This window comes from Pteropus medius, unplaced genomic scaffold, assembly GCF_902729225.1.
Source record: "Pteropus medius unplaced genomic scaffold, Ma_sr-lr_union100, whole genome shotgun sequence".
NCBI lineage: Eukaryota > Metazoa > Chordata > Mammalia > Chiroptera > Pteropodidae > Pteropus > Pteropus medius.
The window spans coordinates 16,595,386-16,610,982 of NW_024351730.1; the positions used below are offsets into that span (position 1 = coordinate 16,595,386).

A 15,597-nucleotide genomic window follows, 5' to 3' on the forward strand; every position below is an offset into this window, starting at 1 on the left:
CCATTTAAAATGTATATATTCCAATATATATTACGTATAAATAGGATATATAAAAATATAAATACGCATTATATATATTTTCAAGTGATTTAATAAATAATGCCTGGAAAATATTTTAATTGTTATACTTTCAGATTGATATCATACAATATCTGTATTAAAAAGGAATAAGTTACATGACTAATTACAAATATTTCATTTTTAATATAGGTAGAATTTTCACAAGAAATTGAATTCTATATTTACTTTAGAATTCATACATTTTAATTGTCTTAAGTGAATAGTGTATAAGATTTAATAAAGTAAGAAAGTCTTATTTAAGGATTAATCTGTTGCAAATATACTGATGCTATTTTCCATTAAGTATATCTACTTTTTCTACTTTTCATTTGCCTCCAGTTTATTATTCCAAATTTAGCTAGATTCTACTATTTTTTATTTTTACTCAGTAAAAATATTCTTTATGAATTTAAATGTGAATTTATAATAGTCAACCATCTTTGACCAAGTCCGAATTATTGAGTTTATGTGTGTATATATATATATATATATGTATATATGTGTATATATATATATATATATATATACATATATATATAGAGAGAGAGATGAGATCATTTATTTTTTCTTACAATATGAATGGAATCATTGCTGATTTCCTACGCATATAAGAATTAAATTTCTTCAGATAAATCTTATGTTTCTTTTGTGCCCACAAAGACATCTGGATACTCATCAGAAGTGTAAAAATTCCAACTAGAAGAAAAAAGAAATAATTATCTTTTTTTTTCTTGTTTCTGTGATGGATATAGCAAGTTATATTAGAAAAAAAATTATCATACACAACTTAAAATATTTCTCAAGTGTTACATAGCTTTCTATAAATTTTCACTCATATTCACTGCCTAGAATAACATATGTTTAATCAATATTTGTTGGTTGAATAAACATAGAAAGTATATAGCAGAGATCAAAATAAATCACATATTTTATATGCTGTTGCCACAAAATACTCCCAAGGATTTTTTTTTTATCTCTTTGCATTTTCAGGAATAGTTTTCATATGCATTTAACATACCTGTATACACATGCACACAAATACATATGACAAACCACATTAATTATGATTCAAATTTTTTGTACAGTGGAAGAAAGAATGGATGTAATGGACATAATATCCTTTTTAACACATGGAGTTCATTGTAATTTAATTTCCTTGCATGTGTTAAAATGCCCAGCATTCAAAATGATACTCTCATACTCCCAACCTTCCCTTCACAGACATTCATGGACACTCGAAGACACAGTACATTCATATGTCTGTGCACATGCACAAGAGAGAGTTTTAAGTGAAATTCATTATCACCACTACTACTTTTTAACTACATTTCCTAGCTTGGATTAGGCCACGATTACATAGAGGTACGTGATAAATAATGTTCCATTATATTTTAAAATTGCTTAAAAATCCAAAAAATAAAAAAAATAAAAGTGTAAAAACCTTTTGCACTTGCCATGCTTTAGTACTATAGCAACTTGTTCTCAGGAATCACTTCTAATGATACGCTTACTTCAATTATCCATAAACCTGGGTCTTACCTGGCAGTGTTTGTGTCATGACTGTAAAACTAATCCATGATCCAATCTGTTAGATTAAAACATAAATTAACAAATATCTATGGGTAATCTTGTAATTTGTTAATCTGTGCCATTAAAAGGATAAATGGAAGCTTAAAACACAGTAGACAAATTATAGCTGGAAACAAATTTCCCTAAAATAATAATTTCATTGTTAAATATGATAAAGTTATAAACAATCCTATAAAACAGTATCATGAGAACATGGAAGACATTGTTTCAAAAATGATGGTAAACTATAAAATCCTAAAACATCTCAAGACATTTTATATGAAAATTGTAAATTTTTATTTAAATATAAATATATACATAAGTATTCTTTTTTCTAAGAAAAAATGTGTTTGAAATGTTCCAATTTCCTATGCCTATAACTTGAATTGAAGTCTATATCATAATTTATATCTCTCTTTATGCTTTATCTATGGCTAAAACTTATATATAATCTATTAAGCTATGATACATATAAATACATAAATGCATGCATTTAGTATATTATCAAATAGAGCTATTTTATTTACCTATATAGATAGCATACCTCATAGGTGTAGTTAGGACATGAAACTAGGAAAAACATCCATGTGAAGGGATTATAATTTGGACTTGGAAAACAGGCATTTGTTCCTTTTAGAAAAGAGTAAAATGTCAGTGATGCTACATATTGCAAATTTAACCATATATTTATTATATAATTTTAAACTTCCTAGATCAACTATATACCACATGAAATGTCATCATATATTTATAGAAACCTATTTCACAAGTTATTTAGAAGAGAATCATTTTTAAATATTTGACCTTTTGACTCAAATAGAATGCCTGTCATTTTCTGACCATGGCTATAGCTAAGTTGTTGTAAAATTACAGAATACACCATGATAATCAATTCTTTAAGAATTTAAATGAAAAAAATGTATAAATATTACTTTGCATATCATAATAGTTGCAGCAGTATTTCATGCTGAGATTAATATATGTATTTTAACAATTGCACGCCTCTTTCTATGCTCCTTTAGTGTCAAAAAAGATAATTTAGGTTGAGATTACTGAATACCTCAAAACTCCCTTTCTATTAAATTAGTGAAAATTTGAAGGGAATTTTATAAGGATATAACTTACTGGAGAAAAGTATGAAAATCTCTCATGAGGGGATATCAGTAAATATCAGTATAGTTAATATTTAGAAATACCACATAAATTATTTCTATTCAGCAATCAGGATTGCTATTTACAGCTCTCATTATACTTAGCATATTGTCACTTGATTTTTGTTAGTTACTTTTTGCCTTTCAAACTTTTTCAAGAAACATTTTAGATAACAAATTTATAATGATTTCAAGTTGAACTTTGAGCTGTGACATTTGTAAAAGTAAATGTAAAATATAAAATTACTGTTTATTCTCCATAGCAAGATTTAATTAGATAATATATAAACTAATCTCTTCTAGTTATAATTCTAAAGTCATAAGGAAATGTCACTGTTTTCAAAATTGTGACTATTGTTGAAATATCAAAGTAAAATATATATTAGGTTCTGGGCAGATTTCATGTACTGCTTATTTCAAGATAAGGAAAAATATGTTTGCCATTTAATATTATAGATTTTCTTGGTAATATTTATGTAAACACCTTTATGTAATGCCTATACAGCCTATAAAAGAAAGAAAATTGAGGAAACTATCAATGTTATAGTAACTGAATTTCAAGGGTGGAAGATGCATACAGATAATCTAGATTAAACCCTCTACTTTATGACTGTTCCAGCCCTGAACATAGTGGATGATCAGGGATCCACAAATACATATTTCTTCCAGATGTAATGTGTAGATTAAAAAACCAATGTGTCTTGTGACACAGACAAAAACATATTTATATAGATATTGTCTCAAGTGTACATAGGTGCTGTTAATTGTAGTAACAGGTAAATTTAAGTATTACCAATTTATATTTACATTCCCATGATATGTTTTTTCAATCTATACTTACTATTTATAATAGAGCTTCTATTAAATAAAAGTCTGAAGACTTTTTACATTGCAATGTCGCATAACTTAAATTCTTCAGGCATAACGAGTTTATTCCATGACTGCAGAGAATATTGCTGACAGAGAATCTTCAACTCTTGGCACCACCTATGACTCTTGCCTGGCTGAAAGGAGCATACTCACCCAAGGTCACGCTCACTTTTTGGTATAGTCTTAATCCAGTATTTGATCAATTTGGCAAATTGATGTCTCAATTCAGAAAATATTGATATTTCGTACCAGCTTTATAATGTTCCATACATTCATCTGAGACTCTCTATATTGGTACTATATTGCTTTCAATTTCCTGCCCGAACATTTATTTCTTCCCACTTATAAAATAAAATCACTTCCTTACAAACCTCTAGAATGATAATCTCCATCTCATCATCTTCATCCCAGAATATTAAACCTACAGTAATCGGCACCAGGAGTGGCCCCCAAAGCAGACATTGGAATAACATTTTAGAAATGAATGACCTACGGAAGAGCTTGCAATGAGTACCCCATTATTGATGATAGGTGCAGAACAGATAGCTGCCGGTACAAGGTAGCTGTGCAAGTGTAAAACTGTTTACCAGTGGTGAACTGGTATGGTATAGTGGTGGGGGGAATGCTTTATTTGGTCCAATGGAATTAAGTGATGATTACTATCAACATTCTTGACAAAGGTATCTAAAACTGAAACTGATAATTGACATTTAAGGCAACTGTGAAAACTAGAGAATCTCTTCGGTAGCAATCAAAGAGGTTGTAATCTTTTGTAATGAGAGAAATAGACAGAAAAAGCTGACAACCAGGCCCAGGAAATATTTGCAAGAGTAGTCAAGCTCCAAAGAATATATAAGGCTAATCCAAAGTAGACCCTCTAAGCCAAGGTCATTGTCCACAAAATCTTGGAATATATAGATTTTTGTTAACTCTTTGAGCCTATAGAAGGGGCTTACTCCTCCCTATTAAAAGTTTGCATACCCCCTTGCTTAAAGGTAATACAGAGGCCACTATATTGCAAGAAAATTCCCCCTAGGTCTTCCTCATTTCCCCTTTTAACTTCTATGCTATAGCAAGGATTGTGTCATACTATAACCTACCTGAGGTTATTCTGGGCCTCATAAGAAAAAAAAAAAGAATTGTGTCCCAATGGAGTTTTAGGACCCAGGCAGCATGAACCAGCGAATTATTAGAATACACATGTGACTGGATTCTGAGGGTGTTTGATAAGAGGGGCAAAAAAAATAAAATTGGATAAGGGTAGGTTTGTGCTGTCGGAGCATTATCCTGGGGTATAGGATTTAATGCCCTGCTAAGATGGTACAAACACACTAACATGCACCTGGAAGCATGAACAAAGCAATAGCCCACAGTAAGTGAGGAAGAAATGTTATAATTCCCATGGCAGGCAGAGAAAGAAGGTGTTTGACTTAGAATAGTGGAGATTCTAGAGTAGATAGTCTAAATAAGGCTGAAAAGGAAAGTTCCCTTTTCATGGGAGGAAAATTTTTTCCCATGTTCCATATCCCCATAATCTTTCTCATGTTCTGTGGAAGGACCTTGATGATACACTATTTTCCAAAGCTATAAGGAATGTGTTAATGAAAAGGCACCACCATCACTAAGATTAGCATTGGCTTGCTATAGTTCCAGGCTGACTGAAAATGATGTCATCGTAGAACTGAGACGACTAGTTTAAAGGATTTAAAGGATCCCATCATTCCCAAGTCAAAGCAGTTCTAGTTCCAGAATGAGTGATAAGTTCAGAAGAGGCTTGATCCACAAAAAGTTATGGCTAGTTAAAAGAGCACAATGTTCCTGGAGGCTAGATAGATGGATACTAGACAAAGCTATTTCTGTATTTAGACAAACAAAATAATTTAGAATAGTCCAAAAGACTTGAGACAGCTAGTTCAATATAAAAATCAATATTCTTTTCCCAGTTCTTGGACTTGAACCAGTTGTAAGACACTAAACTCTAATAGACAAACAGTCTAGGACCTCAGGAAGAAAGACCCTGCAACATCAGAACGAGTATACATAATAATGATTCTCACATTACATCACTGAAATAACTTCACTAAATGATCTATGTTCATTTGTTTGGGTAACTGTACACTAGTGAAAATGGAATATCCCTCCATTTCCAGGGCTGTTAGCACAATGGGTCCACAGGATCAAAGTGATCATTTCCCCAGACACTGAATGAATATTTGGAGCACACATACTTTGTAATTTGCACGGCCCTCACACTGATTTCTTGGCCTTTGGGGCATGAGCTATTGCAGTGAGTAAAACCAAGTGGAAGCCTCTGAAATTGCTCCCATTTTTATGTAAATATAAAAAAAAATGTTTTATGCCAGCAGGAGATTAGTGCCATATTTAAGATATAAAGTATACTTGGGTGATATTCTCCATTATATAACCATTTAATTACTTTTTCTAGGCCTGTAAAAGCAATATGTATTTTAGAGGATGACAGTGGAGTGCTGTGAAATTAATCAAACATTATCCACCTTTGCAATTGAATACCAGATAAGGTGTATTTGCTAAAGCAGATTAACCTTGTCTTGTGTTTATAGATATGCCACTGAGTTGACAAATATTTTTGTTGTTGTTGTTGTTTTGTTTGGTTGGTTAGTTGTTGTTTTTTTTTTCCCCATCTCTAGTAGAAAAGGGGATCAGAATAGTTTACTTTTAAAAAAATGGACAATAGTATACATTTTCAATCTTTTTCTAAGATGATATTAATATTCCCACCTTCTGTCATAAAATAGCTTAAGGTGACCCATACGAGTTAGACATCTCACTGAAAATCCACTCTTGCTGGATGAGTAAGAAGTGACTAGAATGTTGGAGACCTTATTAAGACATGTGTGGTTCCCAGGAGGTATGCAGGGGGAGACAAATTAACACCAAAAAGTTTTAGAAGCCTATCATCAGTAAGATGTTTAGAGGTCAAATAATTGTGAGTCATCCCCTTCAAAAGCAGAGAAAATATATTACAATTTGTACCTCCCACCATTAAGAAGGAAACAAAATGCCTGTAGGCCTCTTCTATTAGAAAGGTACTATATTATTCACCAGGGAAATCTGCTTTGAACTATACACCATGTTGCACAAAAAGCAACAGTAGTTTAGTAGAGCTCAAGGCAGAAAATTGCAGCAGGCTCAAGTAAGTGTTAGTGCAAGCAATCCTGCACTTGGGCTTTATAATCAGGTAGACTCTCTATATGAAATCTATTAATGGTGGGGAAAAATAATGTGTGGGACTTATAGCAATGAGATAATCACAATGCTGAACCCTGGTATTCTGGAGCAAGGTCATGCCATTCGTAGTGGAGAATTATAGTTATTTGAAAAAATAGTCCTGGAATGCTATTGAATCCTAGTAAAGATTAAGATCCCACACCAGGGACACCGTTGGTCCATATGGTCCTAAGAATACATCATAAGCTGAGTCATAGGTTGAGTGAGACCAGCAATAATTCATTGCAAGATGAATGTGGTATATTCAGAGTGAAACATTAGGACAATAGAGTACAAGCAAGCTGCATTGGCAGGTATTCTGGACACAATATTATCCACCATTGTCAAACTAATGTGTTCCTTTCAACTCACACATATGGCCACTTTAGGTATACTGTAAGACAAGCTGAAAAAATGAGGATGAGACTGAGCTTGTTTGGTTCAGGGATGAGTTGTCCGGTACATGAGTGTAAGCTGAAAATGCATAGCAGCTGCATTATAGTCACATTCAGGGGTCATCTTAAAAAGTGAAGAGTTGAGATTCTCCCAATGGACAGAATTTCTAGAGTTGAAAGAATATTCAAGGCTACAATATACACTGAATTGCATGCATTGTCATATGAAAAAAACAAGACAAGAATGTCTGTCAATATAAGTGTGGACATGAAGTGTGAAGATCTTTATATCACATGTTAATAGCCAACAGGGAGCACGTATGATGAAAGAAACAATAAACAACAGGTAGAAAAGATAACTCAGCCAGTTAATGTCAGCCGACATCTGTAATGGACTACTCTGTTGCTGGTAAATGGATGCATGAGTGGAGCATGGCGGCAGGGGGGAAAGCTATGCTTGGGCTCCATACCTTGGGCTCCCACTTACCAGAGTAGATCTAGCAACTACTGCTGCCAAGTATCCAACAGTGAAACCATAATAAGACACCATTCTTCACAGTGATGGACTAGGTAATTTATTGGACCCCATCTATTCTGAAAGCGGGTAGCAATTCATATGTGCAAGAAATGACACACACTCTGGGAATGGTTTTTCCTATCTTTCCTTTAGGTCCTGAGTCATTCCTATTATATGAAGGTGAATACAATATTTGATGAATTAACACGTATCCTTCATAACATCCTATTAGTTCAAGGGATCCACTTTCAAAGAGAAAGTACAAGAATGGGTTCATAACCATAGGAACTTCTCATATGAAATCCAATATCATCAAGAAATTGCCAATCTGATGGATTGAGAGACTGGTCTGATGAAGGCACAGCTAAGATGCTGACTTAGAGACAAGATATACCTTTAAATCAAATATAAACCTTATCTTATAGTTGAATGGGGATCTTCCTGTGACCCATGACAAGAACATCCCTCATCTGTAAAGAAGGATCTTAAAGCGTGAAGACCTTAGTATTGCGAGTACAGAAGCACTATTGTTGGCAATGTAATCAACCTTAATCATAAAGAGGAGGTACATCTGCTGTTATACAGTAGGATCAGGAGAGTATATTTTGCCTGTCATACTTGCACACCTCTTGGTATTCTGATGACCCATGGAAATCTATGTCCTGATAAGAACGTAGAGACATAATCTCAGATCTTCAAGATGAGGGTCTACATTATGCTAACAGCTAATCCCTGAGATGTTAAATGTGCCAGTTGAAGGTAAAAGGAATCTAGGAGTTTCTGGAGGAGGAAAATGGTGCAAATTAGTTATACCAAGACCATATGCAGTGGTGAAGACTGTGTAATTTCCCACTAACATGTCTCTTTTAAATTTCCCCTGGAAAGAAAAGCCCACTAATATCCTGGTCGGGTTGCTCTTAAGAAGTATACAAAGAAGTAGATCTGTGAAGTAAAAGAGGGGACTGTGATGGATGCTGTGATACGTTGCCAAAATCCCCATCAGGAATGCTGAATTTCTTCCATAACTGCTGGAGGTGCTGGTAACTGAAAGCTTTCAATGGTTAGATCCTCTGAAAGGATGGCCTTGATTAAAGATAGCTGCCTTATTCTAGGTCATTCGCCCTTCCCAGTGAGATCCAAATACAGTTTACCTTTTCTATAACTACTCCAGCTTTGGAAAACTCTACAGGGTTATCCTAGCCTCAGGTCTGTCTATAGAATTGACTGAGACCATCATTAAGACAGCATCAAAGCTCATTCTCCTATTGAGCACAATTCTCTTTCCTTCCCTTTTTATTCATACTTTGTAATAAGGCCCTTTTAAACTTATTCTATATCAAACCATGTCTTCTGGGGAACGCATTTTGTGACATCCTGTTTAACAATCAATATTAAATGGTCCACCTATACATAATTCATGCCTAAAGCAAACCTAAGAGATAGATATTAATAAAAGCTTCAGTTAATATGTAAGTGGGGAAATAAAAATCCAAGGTCAGCAGAGACCCATTTGGAGCTGACACAGGAACTCATAGTTAGATAATGATTTTATGTAAAGAAAAAGAATGTTTTGAGTGTGTAGATATCTAGAGTTCATGATCAAAACATGAAAATCTACCCTGCGAAAATGTCTGAGAGTCAATACATTAGGGCATTGAATATGGAGAACTGAAATGAAATAATTTGAAAGTAATGAAGCCAGAGGTTTTTATATCAGAAGGCATTGCTTCCAAAAGAGGGGATACTAATATAGGAAGGATGAGAGATAATGAAGGTGCAGACGTGTAGTTAGCGTTTTCCTTCTGTTCTTCCTCAAGTGAAACAGTGAAGAATCGCAGGTCATTGAGATTTTGAAAGATTTATTAAAAGTATATTTTAGAATGACAATGCCCCAAGGAGACACATAGAGAAAGACCAAGCATGCCCCAAGGAGGTACATGGTCCCAGTGCAGTAACCAACACAAAGGAGACACAAAAAGGGCCCAGAAGGGCAAAAAAATGACCCAGAAGTGATAATGTCTGCCTTATATTTGGGCCATGATGGGTGATTCCAAAGGCATTTCTAGGTGATTGGTAAGTGAGGGCATTTTGATTGATATCTGGCTGCTATATAACTCTTTGCCTAGTGCGCATGTGCATACCCAGAATTCTGCTATCATTGGGGTGTTCTTTGGGTGGTATCTAAGCTGGGCCCCTATTCCTTTGTTTCCCTGTCGCTCATGTCTGACAGGCTATCTAGCATTATATAGTTTTAAATACCCATATATATAATTATATAACTTATGGTCATTGATACTCAAAAAGTTAAGTAGTTATCAGAATATTATTTAATGTTATAGTAAGAAACATTATTATATTAAGCATTTTTCATGTTTGAAAACATTCTACTGTAATAAATTTCATTTGTAATTCTATATATTTTATTATATAGAAAAATATTTCTGAAAAGTGGTTCATATACCTCACCAGCCTGCCAGAAATTTGCAAAGCAAAAATATAATGTTAAGAAATTCAGGTAGACATTAAAACACACTTGAAAAGACACATATGCCTTTATATTTTCAGCTGAGTTAATAACATGAAGTCCAAGTGTTGACTATTACTTTTTTTGAAATGTACAATTAAATTATGTATTGTGTACAATAAACAGTTCTAAATTTTTGCCTATAATTGAACCTGAATGGAAAGAATTACCAAAATACCTTTAAGTGATATAAACTCTAAATGTTTTCAACTATTTTTAGCTAACTATCAAATTTCAAGTGTTCTCCCAGCATTGCTTATATCAACCATCATGCAAATTAGATCAAGTTTGAGCCCTAACCTAAGTAAAATCTAAGTAATCTGAATATTCAGTGGATCTCATACTGCTTTATGCCTCAATCATGTGTTTGATTTTTTACATTTTTAAGTAAGATTGTTGTTTGGGGAGAGTGCGTGGGAGGAGTGTGGATGTGCACACGCACACTTCATTTTAGAAAAACCACTATTAGGAAATATGATTTTGTTCAAATATTTGGAAAATTTAGGTATTAAAAGATAGATTGGTGCATACTATCTTAAATGTTTCCAATTATTGCTATTTCCCTTTTTAAAAATTGTTGATTTTAAGACTTTTACAAATAATAACATAATCTACTCTAAAGAAGATCAAAAATAAAAGGGACTTACCTGTGTGATTGGGATGAGCCAACACTACATTGATGAAATGATTTCCAGCTTCACAGATCTGAAAAACATTTTATATATTTTTAGTATGATGTACCTGTATCTCTTTAAAAATGTATTCTGTAGATATATAAATATCCCTGTAATATATTAATCCTTAAGATTCAATAGAAATATTATTACTATAATTGTAAGGAGAGGAAATTTGATATTATCACAATAAAATAAGTTGTTTGTGGGCATATATAGAATCAGAATAATGAGTCACATTGAGTTAGAAATTCTGAAGATATTCTTGACCCCATTTAATAACTGGGTTCAAAGTGACTGATTAGACAGGTTGTGCTCATTATCTGCTTTGTACTTGTTATAGTGGGTAAATTTTTATGTCATAAAGAGGTAAGTCACGATGCTAAAAATAAACTTGGCATAAGTTTACATAGATTTACATATTCTAAATGTATTGACGCAGAAGCACCCCCTCTACTGTAAGGTTGGTAGTTTGATTCCTAGCCAGTTTCAGCTCAATTTAGAAAATCAATTTTAAATATTACTATCCCACAAAGACATTTGCTGCTTGTCTGTCACCTGACCCCTTGTTAATGTATACGCTACTAGTTGTCCCTGTTAATAGGCTGCTATGACCCGCTAAGAAGCTCCAGCCTTACCAACACCTCCTGAGGCTAATGCTCCCAATTTGCAACATATAATTTTGGAAGATAAGACCCTTTTCTTTGTCTGCCACATATACATTATTCTAATTAACACAAAGTATGCATTCGACATATAAAGACAGTGTTATTAATAACAAGTTATGTTATCCAAAATCTTTGTTTAGAGTTGTTCAATTTTTAACCATAATATATCCCATAAATTCAGTGCCCTTTTAACTCAGTGCCTTTAATGCTATCGATCTCTTAAAATACATCTGATTTTGTTCTTTTTATTTCAGCAATTTTTGAATGCACTTCTTCACATATAACAATATTTCTATAATTGTAGAAGAAATTATTTATATACAGATATGGTTAAAGTTCCCTCTTTTGGTTGGATGGACTCGTGTTCTAATCCTGAATCTTTCACTTTCTCTTTGTTAGAAATTAAGTAATTTAGATATTTGAAATTCCATTTTTTCACCTAAATGTAAATATTAATTCCTGTCTCATAAGTATTTTATAATGATAAATAAAATCAAGTACTGTCATTAATTTCTCAATTAAATTATTATAATTTTTGTTAACAGTGTAATCAATAAAATCTCCAGAAAACTACTCTACACAAATCTCACTTCTCTAAATTTCTATCTCACACATTGTGAACACTACAAACCACTTAATTACAAAACTGCTTTATTTATCAAGAACAAGATGGTTTAGATTTAAAAAGCCACTAGGCTTTGAATGTCCTTGATACTACAAACTGTAGAATAAAAATTGTAAGATGGTAAATTTTATGTTATTTGTTTTCTATCACAATTAAAAATTTTTTAATTGCTAGGTATGTTTTTAAATGAGAATAAACTTTAGAATGATAAATGATGAAAATTCAAATAGACTTTACATTTTGATACATAGATGTGGCTTAAAGTAAATTAAAATGTTCACGTGCTTTTTCAAATAATCCGTTGAGTAATTTGACTACTTGTTGCTTCACATTAGCATTTATTTGAATAATAATAACAGGGTGTTTATGATTCAGTAATCCATTCTGTATTCTTCAGAGTAATCATTATATGGATAAACATGAAATATGAAATTGTCAGATAATATAATTGAATCACAAAGTTTACATGTGAATAGCACTGTTTTCTTGAATGTTTTGATTTAGAAAGTTAATAAAAATATTTTTACTTTTTTCAGCATTCTCTATGCCGTCTCTGACATTTACATTTATTTTTTCAGTACTACTAAATATTTAACAATATAGAGTGTGGAGATGTCAAATTAATAGTTCACAAAAGACTTTAGTTAATATATTAGAGGTGATGTGTCATATATCACATTGTGTTCTACAACTTTTTTTCTGAAAATATCTTCCATTAAATCCCAGTATACACAGATTAAAAGATATGATTGGATAAGAATACATAAAATTTTTGCATTAAAGATGTTTATTGTTTATTACTAGGTACTATGCCTATAGTATGTTGCTATTGTGACAAAGATGCCAATGACCAATAACCAAAATAAAGAGTTAGAGGGAGGGTTATTGCAGATATCCACTTTTATATAATTTATATAATTTTCTTTCTTCCAAGCTTCATCAAATTAAGCTTACTCTACTTTAAATAAATGAAAATGAAGTTTTCATAGAACAAAATCCAAACACCCTAATATAGAATTTGTAGCTATCAACTAGTCAGGCTCTGCCATTCTGTCTTAGTGAAGTCTTTTTTGATTTTCACAGGTAAAACAAGTAATCTTTATTCTATAATCTCATAACATATTGATAAGAATGAGAAATATCTATTATATTCCTCTATATATCTGGTCCTCTCACAGTTTTATATGTATTATTATTAATTATTGGCAGAGCTAATATTTTATAATTTTATTATTTGAGCAATATGATAATCATTTTATTAATTTATTTTAAATACTATATAATCAGCTAAAATATTTCTAAAACTTGTCATCTGGTTTGTTTTGAGTTTCAGTTATTTTTATTTTTTTTCTATTTATAATGATAATAATAGTTATTATAACTTTTGTTTCATTTATTTTACCCGAATCAATATTTCAAGAATAAGGAAAATCCTGGCCAAAGACATGAATACAGAAGGTTTTACTTGTATCAGCTATTCTGGGTATTAGGAAGTTATGTTCTATCTTAAGGGATAAGACATATTCACAAAGAATGGTACACTAGTTGATCATTTAAGCCAATATTATACTATCTCAACATTCAGAAATCTTATAACTTATGATTCATGACTATGCTCCTAAAATTATAGAACTTTATTCTAATTCTTAATGTCTACTCATTTATTATAAAACTCATTTATATGCATTTCTATTAAAATAATGATAACATGCATTGTGTTTCAGAAGAAACATGTTCAGTATGTTAACTAAAGGTTTAAAAATACATTTTTTCATTAAGACTTAATTTTTTAGATCAGTTTAAAGTTTACAGCAAAATTGATGGAAAGGTAGAGAGATTTCCAACATACTCCCTACCACCATACCTGCACAGCCTCTCCCATTATCAGTATGCCCTACCAGAGTGCTTCCTGTTCATCTTTCTCCCTCCAACTCTTGGCAATCACTGATATTTTTTACTGTCTCCACAGTTCTGCCTTTTCCAGAATGTGATATATTTGGAATTATACAAGATGTAGCCTTTTTCACGTTGATCCATTTTACTTATTAATATACATTTAAGGTTCTTCTATGTGTTTTCATGGACTGATAGCTCATTTCTCTTTATCATTTAATGTTATTTAACTGTCAAGTTGTAATGTAGATTATTTACTCATTCACCTACAAGGGCATCTTGGTTGTTTCCAAGATTTAACAGTTATGAATAAGGTTGCTATAAATATCCATGTGCAAGGTTTTGTGTAGACATGTTTTTAACTCCTTTGGGTAAAAATCAAGGAGTGTGATTACTGCATCATATAATAAGAATGTATTTAGTTTTGCAAGAAATTGGCAAACTTCTTTTAAACTGGCTATTCCATTGTGCATTTCCACTAGCAATAAACCAGAGTTCCTACTGCTCCACATTCTCTCCAGCATTTGATGTTGTCAGTGTTCTGGATTTGGCATTCTGATAGATATACATTGGTATCTCATCATTATTTTAATTTCATTTACCTGTTCTATGCCCAAGGTCCTTCTCAGCTAAATGTTACAAGAAAAGTTGTGACTACTTGATGAGCGTTTAATTTATTACTTCTCTAAGAATATTTGCATTTTAATAAAAAACTTGATCTAAATGAGTGGATAACTAATGTTGAGACTGAAAACACAGAGTTAAAACCAGGGAGAAGAGTTATTTTCAGTCCTTTGCAAATATATATTATTGTCTTTTCCTCCCATTTCCTACATTATTGAGAAGACAGTAAGAAAGACAAGAAAAAAAATCATTTTTCTCGTGAAATTTTCAATATACATAGTTTAGCAAAAACCATAATTGCTTCTAGAGAATAAATATAAAGTTGAGAAGAAAAGTGGATAAGGGAAACCAAATTATCTTTTCAAAATAATAAAATATTAAAAATTACAAAATATATTTTGTTTTGCAATTATGATTTTGGTATTTTTATGTGTTGCTTTGTTGGAAGAGTAGGGGTCAGAGGATGAAGAGGGGTCATAGAAATATGAAGAGGCTGGATTATAGTGTGTCTTCACAATATTTATAGCAGAAAGGCAAAGTTATATCTAAAAGTTGTAAGGAAAGACATTCTGATGTCTTTATCAATATTTGGTTATACTTCTTTGTTTTTTTTTCCTTATAAACTTTGTGATACTAGAACATATTTGAAAAAACCAAGTTGTGTTGAAAATCAGAAAGACTTTACACGAAAGGAGAGGTAATAAAATACTTGTCAGAATAAATATAGCATAAACATGGCAAAACTCAAAGATTTTCCACAACACACTATTACCTAACT

At 32.0% G+C, this 15,597-nt stretch overlaps 1 protein-coding gene across 1 annotated transcript in view; it reads right to left on the reverse strand.

The window, feature by feature from the left end:
• Positions 1-593: 593 nt before the first annotated feature.
• Positions 594-15,597, reverse strand: part of TECRL (trans-2,3-enoyl-CoA reductase like) — a 92,252-nt gene continuing 77,248 nt past the window's right edge. Inside the window, exons 9-12 of the mRNA XM_039844955.1 lie at positions 10,983-11,040; positions 2,174-2,259; positions 1,600-1,645; positions 594-756 (exon numbers count right to left, since the gene is read on the reverse strand). Of these exons, the coding sequence (XP_039700889.1) occupies positions 629-756; positions 1,600-1,645; positions 2,174-2,259; positions 10,983-11,040 (318 nt within the window). The 3' untranslated portion in view covers positions 594-628. The remainder of the gene's footprint in view (positions 757-1,599; positions 1,646-2,173; positions 2,260-10,982; positions 11,041-15,597) is intronic.